Genomic DNA, 16,786 nt, shown 5'->3' on the forward strand with positions numbered 1-16,786 from the left:
TGTGGCGTCCCACTGCCAGGTTGGATGCGGTGCGGCCTACCAGCTGGACGGGAAGCAGGGCTGCGAGTGGACGGCCGCCTGCCGCTACGCCGAGGCCGGCCGCGTGGTGGCTATCCGCACAAGCAAGCTGCGCTCCTACACGACCAGCGTGGTGACGCCGATTCCGAAGTGCCCCCACCACGTGCTGGTTGGCGCGGAGGTGGTGTGCGGCCATGGCAAGGGCTGGACGGGGACGCTGGGCCTCGAGACGGCCTGCGTGCTGTTCAAGGGCAACACCCTGAAGGCACGCGTGACCAAGAACAAGGAGTGGGCGGTGGCCTACATCGCAAAGCTTGCCGACAACTGGACGGCGGCCGTGACGGTTGACAAGAACCTGAGGCCCGGCGTCCTCCTGACGCACGCGTAGCTTGGGCCCCGGAGAGGCCTGGCGCCTCTCGACTCGGAAGGCCGTGACGGGGCCGGACGAAACATGTTTTTTTTTTTTTCCGTTTTGTGTTGTTTTGAATTAGCGGAACTGTCTCTGTTTTCATGTGAGAAACTGTAGAAGTCAATGCGGGGTTTTTTGTTGTTGTTGTGAATGAAGTGAAGAAAGAAAAAAGAATGAGTCGAAGTTAAAGTCTGAAGGGAGAAAAAACTAAACAGAGGAAAGGGGAGGAAGATAGTGATGAAGTGTGCTTTTAGTTCCATGGGGGAGGGGGGCAAAAAAGAAAACAATTCATTCTTGGGATTGGTCGGCGGATCCGTGAGGACCTCGTTCTTTCCGTCGCCTTCGCAGTGTTATGCGGCGGGAGGCCCGTATTTTCAGTGCGGGATGCAGCGCGCGCCTCCGCTGCGGCGGAGGTGGACGCCGCTGGGTGAACGCGAAAGCGGAGGTCTCGGCGGGGCGTGGGGGGACTAATATTTAGAAGGGATCTAAAAGAAAAGAGAAGCAAGTACGGAGAAGAGTGAAGGAGGCGGCAGTGGCGGAAGTGTGTGCGGGCGGGCCTCTGACTGGTGGTGGGCGACGGTGGGAGGCGGGGGGGGGGTTTGCGTGGGAGCTGACGCGGCAGCCAGGAGGGAGCCCGAGGGGAGCCGGTGGCCGCCCAGGCGGAGGGACTGCAGTGCGGGAGCCAATGGAGGCTCCCCAACCCGTGCGTGTGTGTGTGTGTTTCTGAGAGAGAGCGAGAGAGCCTGCAGATTAGTGAGGTGACGATGTATGCATCCAATATTCACGTGGATGCGGGTTCTGCTCACAGTAATAAACACACACACACACACGCACGCACACGCACATGTGCGGTGTTGGGCCTTGCATACTCGCACACATTCTTCTTCCTTCTGTGCGGCAGTGATACATATGGCTTTGTTTTATTTATTTAGTTTTTTTTTATTTGGTCTACTTGTTTAGATTTGCCCCCAACCTCTTTTTTTTGTTGTCGTTTTGCTTGGAGGGTTTTAATTCATGTCTCATGCCGTCTGCCTCGCCGCCCTGCAGCGCGAGGGGCACCACGGGCCCTCCGCGTGCGTGTGTGTTTGTGCAATTGTGCGATTTCTCCTTGCACGATTATTCCTTTCTTTTTTAATTTCTTTTTTCTTTGCTTCTTTGCTTCTTTCCTCCGCCGTCCGCGTGGGCGCGTGCCGCCTCCACGCAGAACAGAGCGCGTGGGTCATCGTCGTCGTCTTCGGCGGCGGCGGCGGCGGGGTTCGGATGGTGCACGTGGAGCTCACATGTGCGGCGATTCGCCTCACACCGGTGTGGGTGTGTCTGCTGGCGTACTACCAGAATGGGGAGTGGCCGACGCAGCTGCAGGCGCTCGTTCGCGTGATGGACTACGGCTTCTCCGTCGACGCCTTTAAGCGCAGGCCGATTGTGCTGCTGACGCACCTGTTTGTGCACGCCAACGACTCCCACCTCCTTGGGAACCTCTCCGCACTCACGGCGACCCTCGTCGAGTTCGGCGGCCCCTCCGTGGTGGAGAACGTGGAGGAGGAGAGCGCCTGGGTCTCGCTGCGGCGCACGCTTGGCTCGTTCGTCGTCCTCGTCGGCGGCGGCATCGTGGGCGGCATCGGCGGGCAGCTGCTGTACAACGACGCCCAGCTGGCGCGGCGGCACAGGCGGTGGCTTTCGCTGGCGGGGGTGCAGGAGGGGGCGGGCGGCGGCGCCGTGGACGGCGTGCTGCGGCGCGTGCGCAACTGGGTGGACCGGATGAACTACAAAATAGACAAGCGGCGGACGGACGCCGTCTTCATGTGCGGCGCCAGTGCCGGCATCTGCTCCCTGGCCGGCTTCAACGCGGCGTACTACCAGCGGTGGGGCACCGCACTCGCGATGGTGGTGCCCGAGTTCGTCGCCGTCGTCTGTTCGCTGCTGCGCCCGCAAGCGGAACTCGCCAGCGCCGCGTGGCTGCCGGCAGGCGAAGTCGTCGGCCACGCGGCGCACATTGGTGGGTTTACTGTCGGGGTCTGCATGGGTCTCGCCTGGCGTTGGCTGTCGGGCGTCTATCGCAGCAGGACGAAAAGGCGGCAGAAGCCAAAGAATTTGTAGACGTTCGCTGCAGAACCCGGAGGAGCCGGCAAGCGCCGGGTCCGCCGTGGGCGATGCACGCATTGCGTGGCCGCGAGGACGTCTCCGCAATGAAGAAGGAGGAATTATTAAAGAAAGAAAAAAACAAAGTCGCAAAGAGCACATGTGGCTCTTGTTGTAATGTATGGGCGTGCATTATGTGTGCCTCCGCCTAGATGTGGGAGCCTCCAAGGAACGCTGCTTCTCTCGGCATCATCAGCCTCGCTCTCGACGCGGTGAACTCCGCTGCACCAGGGCCATTGCCGTCAGTTACGCACATGGAAGCATAGGAAGTGAGGAGATGAAGGACGTTTTTTTTTCTCTCTCTTTTTTTCGTGTCATTACCAACGAACACGCAGCTATAGGATAGCTGTGCCCTTTTTTCTTGAGGCTCTTCTGCTTGTGATCGCTTTGCTTGCGCGTGTCTGTGCGTGCGTGTATTGTGCCGAGGGCTGCTGGGTGCGAGCCACAAACGCTGCATGTGTGCGCCTGTGAAGTCTGGGGTGTGCAGTCGCTTTTGGGCGACGGGCATGACAGATCCTTCATCGACTAACGTGCGTGTGTGCTTTCGTTTTTTTTTTTTTGGCTTCTCTACTTGGCGTTGCCGTTGTGTAGGGCTCTTAGCTCATTTCCTCCACCCCGGGGGGCCACACACACGCACACACACGTTTATATATATATATACTCGCCCCCACCCCAGGGGACGGGGAATAAGTGGCTTCTGAGGGAAGTGAATAGGCGCGGGGGAAGGCCACGGCGGCAAGGCGGCGTCTGTGACAAGGGGTAGTCACACACACACGGCCTTGCATTTGTTACACACGAAGGCCGGCAGTGCGGGGGTCGTACGGCGGCGGCGGAGGAGCGTGGGCCCGTGTCTGATTGGAGCGCGTTGGTTGCCAATGCTGCGGCTTCTGCTTCTCCTCCTGCTGGTGGCTGTGCAGCCGGCCCTGCGGTTTCCCTGCCTGCCTGCCTCCGCTGCGCAGGACGCCGCTGGCGTGGATGCGCCGCCTGGCGGCCGGGAGGCGCACCCCGTGGCGCAGTATGTAACCGTCGAGGAGGACGCCACGCTTATTCTTATGGGCCCCGCCCTGCGCTACCTGCCTGTGGCGCCGCTGCGGTATGTGCGGATGGTGCAGCGCGCGCTGCACGAAGACCTCACACGCTGCATCTGCCAAAACTACGTGCTGAGCCGGCGGTCGCCCTCGGCGGACGCCCACGGCGGTGCGGCGGCGAATTCGTCCCTCGCTGCGCTGGGCGAGGTGCACGGCTGCAGCATCCACCGACTCTCCCTCTTTACGGGCTTCCGCGACGACCCGCAGCAGCTTGCCGTGAGCTTCACCGTGTCGTTGATGACGCCGTCCCGCGACGGTGACGGGCAGACGCCCGCCGCCCCGCCGGGGACGACGCTGTCGCTGCCGGATTGGTGCTTCCCCGGGATGCAGGGCGCGCTGGCGAAACTCACGCGGCACTCGGGGCGGCAGTCGCTGCAGCACCGCACCGTCTACTTCGGGCCCCCCCCGCCCAACCCCGCGGGTGACGGGTCGAGCGTGGGCCTGTTTGAGGCCTTGTTCTCCAACGCCCTCAGCTGGCTGGCGGTCGCGGTGCTTGCGGTGAGCGGCCTGATGGTGCTGGTGACGGCCCTCTGCATGGGCTGCCGGCGGTGCCACGCCAGCGACGGGGCGGTGGAGGAGGAGGAGGCGGGGCCCGCCGGCGTCGTCAACGGCGTCGTGATCCCCGACAGCACGCGGCACGGACTGGCGAACAGTCGCGACAGTGCGGTGGCGCGAAGAGAGCCGGGCGCGTCGTGGAGAAAAGGCGGCGACGGACGACGCGCCTCGAAGTTCTCCGCGCTTCTCAGAAGGTGACGGGCGCGGGAGGCTCTCGGCCGCGGCACGACAGGCGACCGAAGGCGAGGGCGGCGCCAATGGGAAGGCCAGATGAACCCGGATGTGTTTCATGCGCTTCTTATTGTTTCCCCCCCTCCTCACTTTTTGCTTTCTTTATATCTGTGCGTCCTTTCAATTTTTGCTTTTCTTTTCTTTTCTGTTGCTTTCAAGTACGAATGCCTTTCTTTCTTTGTTTGTGTGCTTTTTCTAAAAAAAAATATGTATCTCTTTGCGTTCCTCACTCCTCCTCTCACTCCGCGTCTGCGTCTCTCTCTCTCCCTCTCTGCTTTGTGCGCGCCACACCCTGCGCTTGCGCCTCCCTCGCCGCGCTGCACCTGCTTTTCTTTGCCGCCCCTCTTTCCTTTTTTTTTTGTTTGGCATTTTCTTTTCCTCCCCGCAGGGGGTTTCGCCACTCTGCAGGCGAAGATTCAGCGGCAAAGTGAGAAGCGGCGTGCGGTGCCCGCGCCCTTTTTTTCGTTGTGTGTGTGTGTTTTTTTTTTTGGTCAGTTCCCACGCACCGCGGGCGGCGTACAGGCGCGCCCTCCCTTTTTGCAAGGCAGCCGTGCGGGCAAACACACACGCACGCACGCAGAGACACGGAGAGAGAGAGACGCACGGAGTTGAGGCAGCGCCGCCGTGGCCATCGCGCTGAAATGACGGCTGCGCCAGCGGCGGGGAGGAGGAGGATGTTTGCGGCGGCGGTGGTGGTGGCCGCCGTGTGCTGCGTGGGCGACGCCGCCGCCGCCGCTGCTGCTGCTGCGCCGTCCGTCGCGGGGCCGGGCACACCGGCGGCCAGCAGAGCGGGCGTCGCCGTCGACGTCGATGCCTGCGCCGCGTACCGGCGCTGCGCCGAGTGCGTGTTCGACGCCTCCGACGGCATCTTGAGCCCCTCGATGGACTGCGCGTGGTGCGTCCCTGCCCGGCTCTGCGTGCGTTTTAACGCCTCCGCGGCGGCGGCCTGCCCCGACCTGCGCCACGCGAAGCTTAACCCCACCTGCCCGGACATGGCCTGCGCCGCGGCACACACGACAAACAACATTTACATCTGCCGCCCTATCACGATTGTGTGGATTGCCCTCGCCTGCGCCCTGTTGCTCCTCGACGTCGGCTTCTACCTCTGGCTCCACGCCGTGCGGCAGCTGCCGTGGAAGTACGAGCCGCGCCTGAGTCAGCTGCTCACCGGGGCGGCGCCCGCAACGGGGGAGCCGCGGCCGACGAGCACGCAGCCGGGGACGGAGCGAGGGACCGACGCCACAACGGAGGTGCCTGTTAAGGCGAAAACGCAGCAAGTTAACAACAATCACTGGAATGGGAATGGAAGCGAGGAGGGGGATAAGCGTAGCTCGCACGGTGAGAGCCATGGCCCACACGAGCCGGAACAAAAACAACAGCAGCAACAGCAGAAGCAACAGCAACAGCAGCGTGTGCCGAGTAATTGTCCCATTTGCAGGATGCCTCAACCGGCCCCGCTTTCACCAGGAGATGTATGCTTCTGGTGCGATATCGCACGATTTGGATTTCTTCCCCTCTTTATCGGTGCCTCTAGTGCCTTGCTGGGCTTTATCCTGCTCTTCTGCGTATCACTAAAGCCGTGGTTTGCGGATGGCTTTTACGCCTACCTCCTCCTCAGCGCCTACGCCGCCTACGCCGTCTTTGGGGCCCACGTGTACTTTAGACGGGCGGCGCAGGTGCAGCTGCAGGCGGCGCGAGAGACCCTCTACGTGCAACTTGCCCTCCGCCTTCGTGGCCGCCCGCTTCTCTCGGTGTTTCCGGCACTTGCGGAGGCTGAGGCCGCCTCGCCCCCGTCGCTGCGGGCCACCCCGCTATCGCACGCCGCCCAGCCACCCCGCGGCGGGGGAGGCGCAGGTGCGCTTCTGCTGGAGGGCAACCCGCTTCCCCCTGAGCTGGTGCGACGAAAGAAGGGAGAAACGGCGCAGCTGCTCAACATGGAAGGCTTGGAGCAGGAGTTTCGCAAGGTGCTGCGCGAGACGCTGGCTAGGGACGAGTACGTGCTCTGGTGCGAGAAGCCGGAGGTGTCGAGCATCATCTTTTGCGACCTCTGGCTCTACGTGGACCTCTCGGCGGGCTTAGCCCTCGGCATTTGGCTGGCGGTGGCGTCGAGCGTGCGGGACCCGAGCTACGTGCTTGTGCGCCTCTTTGGCTCCACCACGATGGGGGTCTTGGGTTTCCTGCTGATTATGGCCTTCACCGCGCTGCTCACGACGACGCTGAGCAGCAGCAGCCGCCTCTACGTGCTCACGGGCCGGCGGCTGTTGACGATATTTAACGGCCTCATCAGCCCGACGGTGGCGGAGACGGAGCTGAAGACGCTGCGCTTTGCCTCTGTCTACGGCTACAAGTTCTGCGGCAACACCCCGGTGCTGACCTTCTCCTGGGAGGTGCCGCTGACGGAGCGGAAGATGCCCCCGATTAAGAGCCACAACTTCCCCGCCATCCTCCACCTGGAGGAGTTCCTGAAGTACTTCAAGGCGGTCGCCCCGACGTTTACGCCCGCCAACAACCAGAGCCGTCACAGCATGCGGCACGAGCGGCAGAAGTGGCGGATGCACCTCTTCCTCGCCATTGTGCTGCTGCATTTCCTGCCCATCCTCGTCCTCTACCCGCTCTTTCTGCCTGGCTTTTTGTCGCTGCTGCTGTTTATCATCTTTGGCCTCGTCGTCCTGGCGACGGTGCACCGCGGGGTGCGGGTGCAGCGCGTGACGCATGCGCCGCTGAGTCTGGCGGGGAGTTGGGCCCCCGACGCCGCGCAGGCCCGCAGGCGCGCGCGGGGCCTCTCCCGCTTCCTCCGCCACGGCGACTCCCCGACGCTGCGGCCAAAGACCCGCCCCAGCTCCGTCACCTTCGCGTGAGGCGCAACTCCCCCTTCCCTCCGCCGCCGCCGCCGCCCGCTCGAAGAGGGAGAGCTGCGTCGCACACGAGCAGGAGAGATAGAGAGAGAGATGAGGATATAAATGGAGCGATTAAACTGGGGGAACAAAAAAAACACACGCACGCACCCGCACACAAATAAACGGAATGAAACCAAAAGTGGAGTAGGAAGACAACGGAGAGGAGGCGATGGCATAGCGAATAGGCGCCGGCAGATGGACCAGGTGCCTGTGCCTTTGTGCGTGTGTGTGTGTGTGTATGTAATTGTGACTGGTGGATGTGAGGCAGTTGGCGGTGGGGTTGGGTCGCGCGGGTTTTGTCTGTGGATTTGCACGTGCTCTCTCTCCTCCTTTGACTAAGTGCGGTGCTGTAGAAACGAAAAAAAAAAAACAAAAAAAAAGCCTGGCGGAGGGGGGGGCGGCGGCTCCAGTCAACTTTTGGTTGCTGCACTTTTTTCCCTCTTTCCTTCTCACGGGTCTACGACGGAAGAAGCGAGAACGAAAAGGAGAAAAGGAAAGGAAGGAAGAAGAACCGGACGCCCTTCGTTGGGTTCCCCGGACGACATTTTGATCCCTGCGTGTGTGTGTGTGTGTGCGGGTCCGTTTGTTTCACGCAGCGGAGCCCCATGAGGCGGTTCACCCACCGCGGTGGTCGTCGGGCGTGTCCCGCCTGCGGTGACTGCCGCGCAACGGGCACTTTGACGGGTGCGGCGTTGAAGTGCTGGCGCCGGGTGGCGCGTGCGCCGTTGCCGACGGCGCCTTCTTCACATGCGTTGGCGACGCTCCACGGCGGCACCCGCCTGCTGCGCTGCGTGGGCTCCGCGGCGCCGGCGCCCCTCTCAGCCTCCCCCTCTTCCTCCTCTGCCTGTAGCACGTCTTCCCTTGCCGCCGGTGACTCCAGCCACGTCACGCATGCGGGCGCTTGCGCCCCCGCGGGTGAGCCGCGCGAGCTGCAGTTCCACGAGGTCTTTCTCCTCGACGAGGCCGACGTGCACTTTCTGCTGCTGGCGGAGGCGCACAAGAAGCACGGCGTGCTGCTAAACGTGCCTCCGCAGTTGAGCCCAAGCGGGGAGCCGCCTGCCGTGCCGGAGGTGCTGCTGCCGGCCGCGCAGCTGGCGCGGATGCGTGGGATGACGTTGGCGTACGAGCCCACGCACCTGCCCCCGCCGCTCCACACCACCGGCACCCGGCAACTTGTCATTTGCGACACCGCCGCTGCCGCCGCCACCACCACAGTGGCGACAGTCGTCGCAAGGAAGCCCACGGCGGTGTCTACGCCCTCGGCGGCGGCGGCGGCGGCGGCGCGCGGCACGCCAGGCAGGGGCGGGCTAAGCACCGCCACGCTGGTGCGGCGCTCGCCGCCTGATCCGACGATGCGGTTTCACTGCACCGCCTGCGGGAAGGCGTTTCGCCTGGAGTTCTCCGCGGAGCAGCACGTCAAGTTGAAGCACCCAGCGGAGCTGAAGGCGGCGGTGGCGGCGGGGGCGGGCGAGGGCGAAGTCATTGAAGAGGCCGCAGCGACAGTCGTGAGTTCCGCCGCCTCCACGGGCCGAGCAGCGGCGGGCCCGCCGCCCGCCACGACGACGACGGCGGCGACGGCGGCTGCGGCGGCGTCCGCTGCGAAGCAGAAACCGGGCACGGACGCCGCAGCGGCAGGCGTGGGCATCAGCGCGGTGAAGGTGCCGTACAACAAGGCGACGTTGACGCTGCCAAGCGAGGAGCTTGTGGACGAGCTCCTGCAGGAGGTTTGGGACGCCGTCGCCGCCCAGCGCGACGACCTCCCCGGGCAAAACGAACCCAACGCCTTTGTTCCCTTTCACACCGTCGTGGAGGGCACCGCCGACCGACGGAAGGAAATGGAGGCGAATGCGAAGCCCACGGCACGCGCCACCCCGGAGGGCGCCGCCCCAGGCATCAAGAAACCGGGCATGCTGTCCGGCGGCTCCATGGCCGCCTCGCGGAGCCCTGCGGCAGGGCACAACCTGCCGATAAAGGAACTCGTGAAGAAGTACCCGAATCCCTTTGGCGATTCCCCCAATGCGGTTCTGCAGGAACTTGAAAAGGAGCCCGTCAATCCTTTCATCCCACAGGAGGAGCTTGCGGCACAGTTGCAGGTGGCGCGAGAGTCGCAGCCAACGGCGGCCACGACTACCGTTGGCACCAACACTGCGGCTGCTCCTGCTTCTGCTGCTGAGGAGGAGGAGTTAAAGAAACGACTGCGTGCCTCACGCCCGAGTTTAGCGCGATCGGCGTCGCTGCGCCGCTTCGTCTGCCCCCTTTGTGCAGAGCAGCAGCGAAGGAGGGCGGAGGCGTGCGATGCGACGGCTGTTCCGTCGTTTCGGCTGCTGGACGCTCTCCTTGACCACGTGGAGTCGGGGCACGAGGGGCAGGAGCTCACGGAGGAGCAGCTGCGCACGCTATACGCGACCGAGCGGAGGTCGGCGCTGCACGCCCTTCCGCCGAGCCTGGACGCTGAGGACGGAGGCGCTGGCGGTGGTGCCGGCCAGGCCAAGACGGATGCCTCCGGCAACGATGACGCCGCCGGCGGCGGCCGTGCGGAAACCATCCACGACGCGGTGAAGGCGGCATCGCTGCCGGAGGCGTTGCAGAAGGCCGTCCCCCCGGCAGCCGTGGAGCAGCAGGCACTTCAGGTGCACCTGCGCGCCAGCAGTAACGCGGTGCTGCTCGGTCGTATCGCGGATGTGCAGCACGGATTCCTTGGCACGACGGCGGTGACGCAGTACGTGCTTGAGGTTGGCGAGGAGGGGCCGGCTGCTGGCGCAGGGGGCGCGGACGCGGCCTCGTCGCCGGCGACCGAGACGGAGCTGATCGTCGTGCGCTGCATGGGCGATAACTTCCCCGCCGCACTGCTGAAGGAGCAGGTGCATCTCGGCAGCACGGTGCTTGTGCAGGGCACACTGCGCATGAACCGGCACCTCGACAACGCCTCCAAGCGAATTCACGCGTATCCGTTTGTGCAGGTGGTGCCGCCGCTTGGCTGTGTGAAGGTGATTGCGTGAGAGAAACGTCTCGGAGACACTTTTGCGGGATGCCAATGAGGTGAAGCACACAAAAACACACGCATACACAGAGGAAAAGAAACAAAAACAAAAACAAAAACAAAAAGAAAAGGAAAACAATCGAAGAATAAAGAGGAAAGGGAACGTGTCAACTTCGTCGCTCGTTGGCCGCGATGGTGGGTGGTGGAAAGTTCACTCCCCGTGTCTGTCTGTGACATTTGTTGGAGGGGGTGGGCGGGTGGAGACGCCGTGGAGGGACATATTGTCGTTGCGTGTGTGCGTGTGCTGCGCCCATGCATTTACAAGAGCTGCTGCGTGAGTGGCAACAGCCGGCGGGGCCCTGGCGGCGGCCGCGGGTGATTTGGCTGGAATCGCGACAGTTCTCACTGAAACTCCCTTCCGCTGTCGTTTTATTATTATCATTTTTTTTTCTATCTCTTCTTGTATTTTGCTGCGCTCGGGTCCCCAGCACGTGGCGGCTGCAAGTGCAAAAGCAACCTGCGCGGCGGAGGGGACTGCGTGGGCGGCGTCAGCGCGAGGAGCGACACAAAAAAGGCAAAAGACAAGAAAAAGGCGGGGAGGGAGCAGCAGGAGGAGGAAGAGAGGGAGGGCGTGCGCGTGCGCGTGTGCGTGTGTTTGTGTGGAGGACATGTCGGGACTGTCGCTGGCGCAGGCTCGCCTGCGGGAGGAGCGGAAGGCGTGGCGTAAGGACCGCCCGTTTGGCTTCTGGGCGCGCCCACGCGAGGCCTCGCAGTCGTCGGCGTCCGCGCCGTCGACCGCCGCGACGGCGGGCGGCTCGGCCCCCGCGAACACGAGCACCACCGACGCGCCCGCGGGTGCGGGTGCGGGCGGCGGCGGCTTGGACCTCCTCGAGTGGGAGGCGGGGATTCCTGGCAAGCCCGGCACCCCATTCGAGGGCGGCGAGTTCCGGCTCCTGCTGCACTTCACGGAGGACTACCCCACGCGGCCGCCCAAGTGCGTCTTCACCCCGGTGCTGTTTCACCCCAACGTGTACCCGAGCGGCACCGTCTGCCTCTCCATCCTGAACGAGGAGAAGGACTGGCGGCCCAGCATCACCATCAAGCAGATCCTGCTCGCCATCCAGGAGCTGCTGGACAACCCCAACATCAAGGACCCGGCGCAGGAGGAGCCGTACAAGGTGTACATGCGGGACCGAAAGGAGTACGAGGATCGCGTGCGCCAGGAGGTGGCAAAGCACCACCAGAAGCGCGTGCTTTAAACGAATGGAAGACGCAAACAATAAAAAGGAAGAAAACGAAATGAATTGCGGAGGAGGGGAGTGGGGTGGGGTGGGAGTGGGGGGCGAGAGCAAACGCGCGAGAGGAGGAGGAGGAAGAGGATTCCACAGCGGCAGAGGAATGCGCAGCGAAAGAGGAGGCGGGCTTGGGGCCGGAGTGCACAGCTGCTTCCAACTCCGCGGCGTGGGGTGCGTGTGTTGGGGGGAGGGGGGGTGGGTGGAACGTCGTTGGCTCTACGCAACACACACACACACAAACAAACATAAACACACGCACGGAGAGAGGAGGAAAAAAAGAAAAAAAACTTACTTGCATGCACGGTCACGCCGACTCCGTAAAAAAAAAAAGAAGGGAGCGGGACGAGGACAGCTTCAACGGGGGCACAAAACACCGAGTCGAGTTTTCACCGCTATTCATGTTTTTCTCTTTTCCTCTTTCCGCGTTACTTATTACTCGATGCGAGCAACAAGAGAGAGAGAGAGAGATAAGGAAAGAGGGGGCGGGTGAAAAAGGGAGAGGTGAAAGGGAGGCGCCTTCAAGCGGAGGCTGGACACCGCTTTGTTAAACTTCCAGGAGCTTTTTTTTTTTGCTTTTTTCTCTCTCGCTGCGCTTGCGGGGGCGTATCGCAGGGGGTAGGAGACAGCGCGGAAATGGGCCGTGCCTCGAAGGACAAGCGGGACATTTACTACCGCAAGGCAAAGGAGGAGGGCTACCGGGCGAGGAGTGCGTACAAGCTGCTGCAGCTGCACGAGGAGTTTGACATTCTGCAGCGGGGCAGCATCCGCACCGGCGTTGTGGATTTGTGTGCGGCGCCGGGGAGCTGGTCGCAGGTGCTGGCGCGACACCTGCGCGAGGAGGTGCGGGGGGCGCCCGGGCAGCCGTCCACGGGCGCCGCCCGCATCGTCGCCGTTGACCTGCAGGAGATGATGCCGATTGAGGGGGTGCAGCTGCTGCAGGGCGACATCACGAGCGAGGCCACCGCGCGGGAAATTATCCGGCTTCTCAACGACAACGACGACGCGGTCTCCGCCGGCGCCGAACGTGCGGAGAAGGAAGCCGCAGACGCAGGCGCGGGCGCGGCGGCGGCGGCGGCGGCGGAGGAGGACGGCGGCACGGCGCGCGGCCGTGAGAAGAAGGCGGACCTTGTCGTCTGCGACGGAGCCCCGGACGTGACGGGGATGCACGAGTTGGACGAGTACCTGCAGCACCACTTACTGCTGGCGGCGCTGAATATCACGACGTTTGTGCTGCGTCGCGGGGGGACGTTTGTCACCAAAATGTTTCGTGGCCCCAACACGCCTTTTCTGGTGGCCAAGTCGGAGGTCTTTTTTCGGCACGTCACGATCGCCAAGCCCAAGTCCTCGCGCAACGCCTCGATGGAGGCGTTCATGGTCTGCCAGGACTACCAGCCGCCCGCCGCCTACCGCCCCTCCTTCGACCGCCCCCTCACGACGACCACACGGTGCTTTACGCCCGCCGCCCCACCGCCGCCGGCGCTCGCGTCGCAGCAGAGTGAGACGCAGCAGGCGGTGGACCAAACTCAGGCGGAGTACGAGGCCTTTATGGTGGAGAACGTCATTGTGCCCTTCCTGGCCTGCGGGGATCTCTCCGGCTACGACGCGGACATGTGCTACGACCGGGAGGCGGACGCGCCAGTGCTGCCGCCGGTGCACCCTCCGCGGCAGGCGCCGTACTTGGCGTCGGGTGCCACCAACGACGGCTGCGGGCTGACGCACGGCGACGGGACGACTGCGCTGAAGCGCCAGCGTCGGGAGTGAGCGCGTGTGCTTCAGTGCAGGACGCACGGGTTGTGAGAGCGAGGGGTGTGTGTGTGTGTGGGTGGGCCTCAGGTCGCCTCACAGACAACAGCCAAGACGGACTACAAGCAAAGAAGCCGCGGGCGATTGGGGGGGGGGGGGCGGTCATGTGTGTGTGTGTGTGTGCATGCCCCACATTGCTGCTCCGTGGGCTGATTCAATACCTCACGCATGCACACACACACATGCCGCGCCCGCTCACTATTATGCCATTTTTGCTTCTCTCCCGCCCTGCACGCAAATAATTATTACATACATATTTCTCTCTCTCTGTGTGTGCGTGCTTGCGTGCATCGGTCGCCTGCTGCTCTCTCGCGCGCGCACTACAACGCTGCGCCGTCTCGTAACTTCTCTCTCTCTCTCTCTCTCTCTCTCTTGGCGCTTTGCCGCCTGCGTACAACAACAACAACCAACAAACGAAACAAAAACGAGAACAACTGCCACGCTGCGCCGCTCCATCGCCTCGTCGCTGCTGCGCCCAGAGAAACAAAAAATAATAATAATAACAACAGAATAATAAAAAATAAAAAGGAGAGCAAAAAGTCAGCAGAGCGGCGTATAGCAACCACAGCAGCATCAGACAAACAAAGAAGGAATACACCGAGAACAGAAAACAAACAAAAAAAACAACAACAAGCGGCAAAAAAAAAAAACGAGCCTCTCATGGCTGCCGCCGTTGCCGCAGCATTAGCGCCCACAACCGAGGCGGTGGGTAGCCCGTTGGAGCAGCTCTTAGAAAACGCCGAGGACCTCCTCGCCGACGGCAAGCGTGCCGAGGCGCGTCACGTGCTGGAGGGCGTCGTCAACACCGACGTGGCCGCCGACGATGCGGAGGGGATACGCGTGAAGGAGCGTTCGGTGTACCGCCTGGCGGACATCCTTAGCCTCGAGCGGCAGGTGGACGCCCTGGTGCACCTTCTCTGCGTCATCCGCCCCTTCTTCGCACTGCTGCCAAAGGCCAAGACGACGCGCATGGTGCGGAAGTTGTTTGACCTCATCCTCAGCAGCGGCGCCTCCCTGGATCGACAGATGGAGGTCTGCCATGACATGATTGCGTGGGCGCGGCAGGAGAAGCGGACGTTCCTGCGGCAACGGCTGCAGCACCGGCTGGCGGAGGTGCAGTTTGCCCGGAATGAGCGGCAGGAGGCGCTCGCCACGCTGCAGGCCCTGTTGCGGGAGGTGCGCCGACTGGACGACCGGGCGCTGCTGCTTGACATCCACCTGCTGGAGAGCCGCATTTATTACTCCATTCAGCACATCGGCAAGGCACGCGCCGCCCTTGTCGCGGCGCGGACGAACGCCAACAGCATCTACTGCCCACCGCTGGCCCAGGCGGAGATTGACCTGCAGAGCGGCGTGCTGCACGCGGAGGAGCACGACGCCAAGACGGCCTTCTCCTACCTTTACGAGGCCTTTGAGGGGTTCCACCAGCTTGGCGACCAGGCCCGCCAGGCACGCAAGGCGCTGCACTACATGGTCCTCGCGAAGATTGCCGCCGACAGCCCAGACGAGCTCTCCGCGCTGCTCTCCTCTAAAAACGTGCTGGAGTACCGAGGCCAGGACATGGATGCGCTGCGGGGGGTCGCCGAGGCGTACAACAGGCAGGACACCCACCTCTTCAACCGCATCATGCGCGAGAATAAGGACTCGGCCTTCCTCGCCGACGAGATCCTGCAGCGACGACTCACCGAGATGTACAACAGCCTGCTGGAGCGGCACCTGCTAAAGCTGTTGGAGCCGTACAGCCGGGTGCAGATCTCCTACCTCGCCTCGCTGCTGCGGCTCGACGTGGAGACGGTGGAGTCGCAGGTCTCCCAGCTTATCCTCGACAAGAAGCTCGCCGGCATCGTGGACCAGCAGCACCAGTGCGTCGTCGTCTTTGACGAGCAGGACGCGAATGTGGCGAGCAAGCGGCGGCAGCAGGAGGAGGCGGAGAAGGCGCAGAAGGCGGAAGGCGGGGACGGCGCGCCCTCCTCCTCCGTCGGCGGCGAGAAGCCCACCACGACGCTCTACCAAGACGCCCTCGCGGCCCTGGACAAGTACGATCGCCTCGTCACGGCACTCTTCGATAAGGCGGGCGGCAAGTTCGACGCCCTGGTGGCGGAGAACATGAGGAAGCGGCAGGAAACAAAGACAGACAAGAAAAAGGATGGTAAAAAGAGCGATGAAAAGGAAGAGGCGGAGAAGAAGGAGAAAGACAGTTAGCAGGATATATATATATATATATATATATATAATATGTGACACAACGAGTGGACGAGAGGGAAGAGGAGAGAACGGACGAGTGAGAGAGGTAGATCGATGTGTGAGGACGTCTTGTTTGTTTTTATGTGTTTTTGCCTTTGCCTCCGCCTTGCCGAGGCGCGTATTGCGAGGCGTCGGCTGCAGTTGCGAATAGCCGTGCGACGACCGTCCTTCGCTGCGCTGCTGTTTGCCTGGGCTTTGCGTGCCTCCCCATCGTTCACTGTCGGCTTCTGTTGGTTGTCTCACTCCCGTATCTGTCTGTTTTCTTTGTGCCTGCTTCTTCTTCGCCTCCCTCTGCCACCGCCGCGGTGCAGGGAGTCGAGCACCAAGTGGCGGGTGCCGCTGGGGCCAGCCGCTGCAGTTTACTTATCGCAACTACAAGAGCACACACACACAGAGAGAGAGAAAGAAGGAGGGAAAAAGACGTGTTTTGTAGCATTTGTTTCTGTTTCTGTTTTTTTTTTGCCTTTTTGGCGCTTCCCCGTGGACCCGCGCGCGTCGCCGTCGTCGACGCCGAAACGACGCTGTTTGCGTGACGGAGGATGTCGTCGCCGGCGGTGCTGACGGCGGAGGAGGCGGAGGCGGTGGCTGTGAGCGGCGAGGCGCTGCTGCAGCTTGCGTCCTGCCTGAACGGGGGCGCCTTTGCGCCGTCCGCGTCTCCCGCAGACGGCGGCGCGGGCGCGGGCGTGGGCGTGGCGCCGTTTGTCACGCCTGAGGACGGCGCCGGGTTTATGGAGCTGCTGCGGGGGGTTGTCGCGCACTACGCCGCGGGCCTGCCGGGCGGCGGCGGCGGCGGCGGCGGCGGCGGCGGCGTTCCCTGCAGTGAACGGCAGGAGCGGGCGGTGGCGAACGAAGCGCGGCGCACGCCCGCGGCTAACCCGCAGCAGCGGAGCCTGCTGGCGTTGCGCCGTGTCGTGTTTGAGATTAGGCCGGAGCTGCTGGCGACGGTGCTGTCGATTCTGCAGGCGCCGCACATGATGACCGACGGGGACGCCGTCTGCCGCCTCTTCCACGGCGCCCTGCAGCTGCTGCAGATGGTGGTGCTCGCGTGCTGCGCCTCGTCCGAAGAGTTTGGGCAGCTGCGGCCGGACGCCTCGGCTGCGCTGGAGGCGCTGGAGCTCTCCGCGACC

At 63.0% G+C, this 16,786-nt stretch overlaps 9 protein-coding genes across 9 annotated transcripts in view, besides 26 other annotated features; all 9 read left to right on the forward strand.

Moving 5' to 3' along the window:
* On the forward strand, nucleotides 1-406 carry Tco025E_05114 (putative voltage-dependent anion-selective channel; the record flags this gene model as incomplete). Its single annotated transcript, XM_029372017.1, has 1 exon — nucleotides 1-406. A coding segment is annotated over one exon (406 nt), but the record flags the coding sequence as incomplete, so codon positions are not given.
* A 64-nt stretch (nucleotides 407-470) lies between these two features.
* Nucleotides 471-503: a microsatellite.
* Nucleotides 504-1,241: 738 nt separating this feature from the next.
* Nucleotides 1,242-1,272: a microsatellite.
* Nucleotides 1,273-1,346: 74 nt separating this feature from the next.
* Nucleotides 1,347-1,386: a microsatellite.
* Nucleotides 1,387-1,441: 55 nt separating this feature from the next.
* Nucleotides 1,442-2,524, forward strand: Tco025E_05115 (putative serine peptidase, Clan S-, family S54; the record flags this gene model as incomplete). The annotated part of the gene is made up of 1 exon (XM_029372018.1): nucleotides 1,442-2,524. One exon carries the CDS (start codon nucleotides 1,442-1,444, stop codon nucleotides 2,522-2,524), a length of 1,083 nt encoding a protein of 360 aa, XP_029227857.1.
* Nucleotides 2,525-3,190: 666 nt separating this feature from the next.
* Nucleotides 3,191-3,209: a microsatellite.
* Nucleotides 3,210-3,441: 232 nt separating this feature from the next.
* Nucleotides 3,442-4,407, forward strand: Tco025E_05116 (uncharacterized protein; the record flags this gene model as incomplete). The annotated part of the gene is made up of 1 exon (XM_029372019.1): nucleotides 3,442-4,407. The coding sequence occupies one exon, from the start codon at nucleotides 3,442-3,444 to the stop codon at nucleotides 4,405-4,407; it is 966 nt and encodes a 321-aa protein (XP_029227858.1).
* A 148-nt stretch (nucleotides 4,408-4,555) lies between these two features.
* Nucleotides 4,556-4,595: a microsatellite.
* A 70-nt stretch (nucleotides 4,596-4,665) lies between these two features.
* Nucleotides 4,666-4,713: a microsatellite.
* Nucleotides 4,714-5,114: 401 nt separating this feature from the next.
* On the forward strand, nucleotides 5,115-7,298 carry Tco025E_05117 (uncharacterized protein; the record flags this gene model as incomplete). The annotated part of the gene is made up of 1 exon (XM_029372020.1): nucleotides 5,115-7,298. One exon carries the CDS (start codon nucleotides 5,115-5,117, stop codon nucleotides 7,296-7,298), a length of 2,184 nt encoding a protein of 727 aa, XP_029227859.1.
* A 17-nt stretch (nucleotides 7,299-7,315) lies between these two features.
* Nucleotides 7,316-7,335: a microsatellite.
* Nucleotides 7,336-7,372: 37 nt separating this feature from the next.
* Nucleotides 7,373-7,406: a microsatellite.
* A 135-nt stretch (nucleotides 7,407-7,541) lies between these two features.
* Nucleotides 7,542-7,579: a microsatellite.
* A 111-nt stretch (nucleotides 7,580-7,690) lies between these two features.
* Nucleotides 7,691-7,717: a microsatellite.
* Nucleotides 7,718-7,891: 174 nt separating this feature from the next.
* Nucleotides 7,892-7,924: a microsatellite.
* Nucleotides 7,925-7,942: 18 nt separating this feature from the next.
* Tco025E_05118 (putative RNA-editing complex protein MP81) lies at nucleotides 7,943-10,336 on the forward strand (the record flags this gene model as incomplete). Its single annotated transcript, XM_029372021.1, has 1 exon — nucleotides 7,943-10,336. The coding sequence occupies one exon, from the start codon at nucleotides 7,943-7,945 to the stop codon at nucleotides 10,334-10,336; it is 2,394 nt and encodes a 797-aa protein (XP_029227860.1).
* Nucleotides 10,337-10,415: 79 nt separating this feature from the next.
* Nucleotides 10,416-10,447: a microsatellite.
* A 460-nt stretch (nucleotides 10,448-10,907) lies between these two features.
* Nucleotides 10,908-10,946: a sequence feature (GA-rich).
* Nucleotides 10,947-10,977: a microsatellite.
* Nucleotides 10,978-10,985: 8 nt separating this feature from the next.
* Tco025E_05119 (ubiquitin-conjugating enzyme E2) lies at nucleotides 10,986-11,576 on the forward strand (the record flags this gene model as incomplete). Its single annotated transcript, XM_029372022.1, has 1 exon — nucleotides 10,986-11,576. One exon carries the CDS (start codon nucleotides 10,986-10,988, stop codon nucleotides 11,574-11,576), a length of 591 nt encoding a protein of 196 aa, XP_029227861.1.
* Nucleotides 11,577-11,625: 49 nt separating this feature from the next.
* Nucleotides 11,626-11,697: a sequence feature (GA-rich).
* A 138-nt stretch (nucleotides 11,698-11,835) lies between these two features.
* Nucleotides 11,836-11,871: a microsatellite.
* A 192-nt stretch (nucleotides 11,872-12,063) lies between these two features.
* Nucleotides 12,064-12,124: a sequence feature (GA-rich).
* A 121-nt stretch (nucleotides 12,125-12,245) lies between these two features.
* Tco025E_05120 (ribosomal rRNA methyltransferase) lies at nucleotides 12,246-13,373 on the forward strand (the record flags this gene model as incomplete). Its single annotated transcript, XM_029372023.1, has 1 exon — nucleotides 12,246-13,373. The coding sequence occupies one exon, from the start codon at nucleotides 12,246-12,248 to the stop codon at nucleotides 13,371-13,373; it is 1,128 nt and encodes a 375-aa protein (XP_029227862.1).
* A 45-nt stretch (nucleotides 13,374-13,418) lies between these two features.
* Nucleotides 13,419-13,437: a microsatellite.
* An 83-nt stretch (nucleotides 13,438-13,520) lies between these two features.
* Nucleotides 13,521-13,538: a microsatellite.
* Nucleotides 13,539-13,761: 223 nt separating this feature from the next.
* Nucleotides 13,762-13,788: a microsatellite.
* A 20-nt stretch (nucleotides 13,789-13,808) lies between these two features.
* Nucleotides 13,809-13,850: a microsatellite.
* A 46-nt stretch (nucleotides 13,851-13,896) lies between these two features.
* Nucleotides 13,897-13,942: a microsatellite.
* Nucleotides 13,943-13,974: 32 nt separating this feature from the next.
* Nucleotides 13,975-14,048: a microsatellite.
* Nucleotides 14,023-14,065: a sequence feature (A-rich).
* Nucleotides 14,066-14,075: 10 nt separating this feature from the next.
* Nucleotides 14,076-15,617, forward strand: Tco025E_05121 (proteasome regulatory non-ATP-ase subunit 6; the record flags this gene model as incomplete). The annotated part of the gene is made up of 1 exon (XM_029372024.1): nucleotides 14,076-15,617. One exon carries the CDS (start codon nucleotides 14,076-14,078, stop codon nucleotides 15,615-15,617), a length of 1,542 nt encoding a protein of 513 aa, XP_029227863.1.
* A 4-nt stretch (nucleotides 15,618-15,621) lies between these two features.
* Nucleotides 15,622-15,652: a microsatellite.
* A 442-nt stretch (nucleotides 15,653-16,094) lies between these two features.
* Nucleotides 16,095-16,129: a microsatellite.
* Nucleotides 16,130-16,198: 69 nt separating this feature from the next.
* Tco025E_05122 (casein kinase II, alpha chain) overlaps nucleotides 16,199-16,786 on the forward strand; it is a gene marked incomplete at both ends in the record, with an annotated part of 720 nt that continues 132 nt past the window's right edge. Inside the window, one exon of the mRNA XM_029372025.1 lies at nucleotides 16,199-16,786. This exon is cut by the window's right edge and continues 132 nt beyond it. Coding sequence (XP_029227864.1) covers nucleotides 16,199-16,786 — 588 coding nt within the window.

The sequence above is a fragment of the Trypanosoma conorhini genome (assembly GCF_003719485.1).
Source record: "Trypanosoma conorhini strain 025E chromosome Unknown Tco_14.4_contig_00286, whole genome shotgun sequence".
NCBI lineage: Eukaryota > Euglenozoa > Kinetoplastea > Trypanosomatida > Trypanosomatidae > Trypanosoma > Trypanosoma conorhini.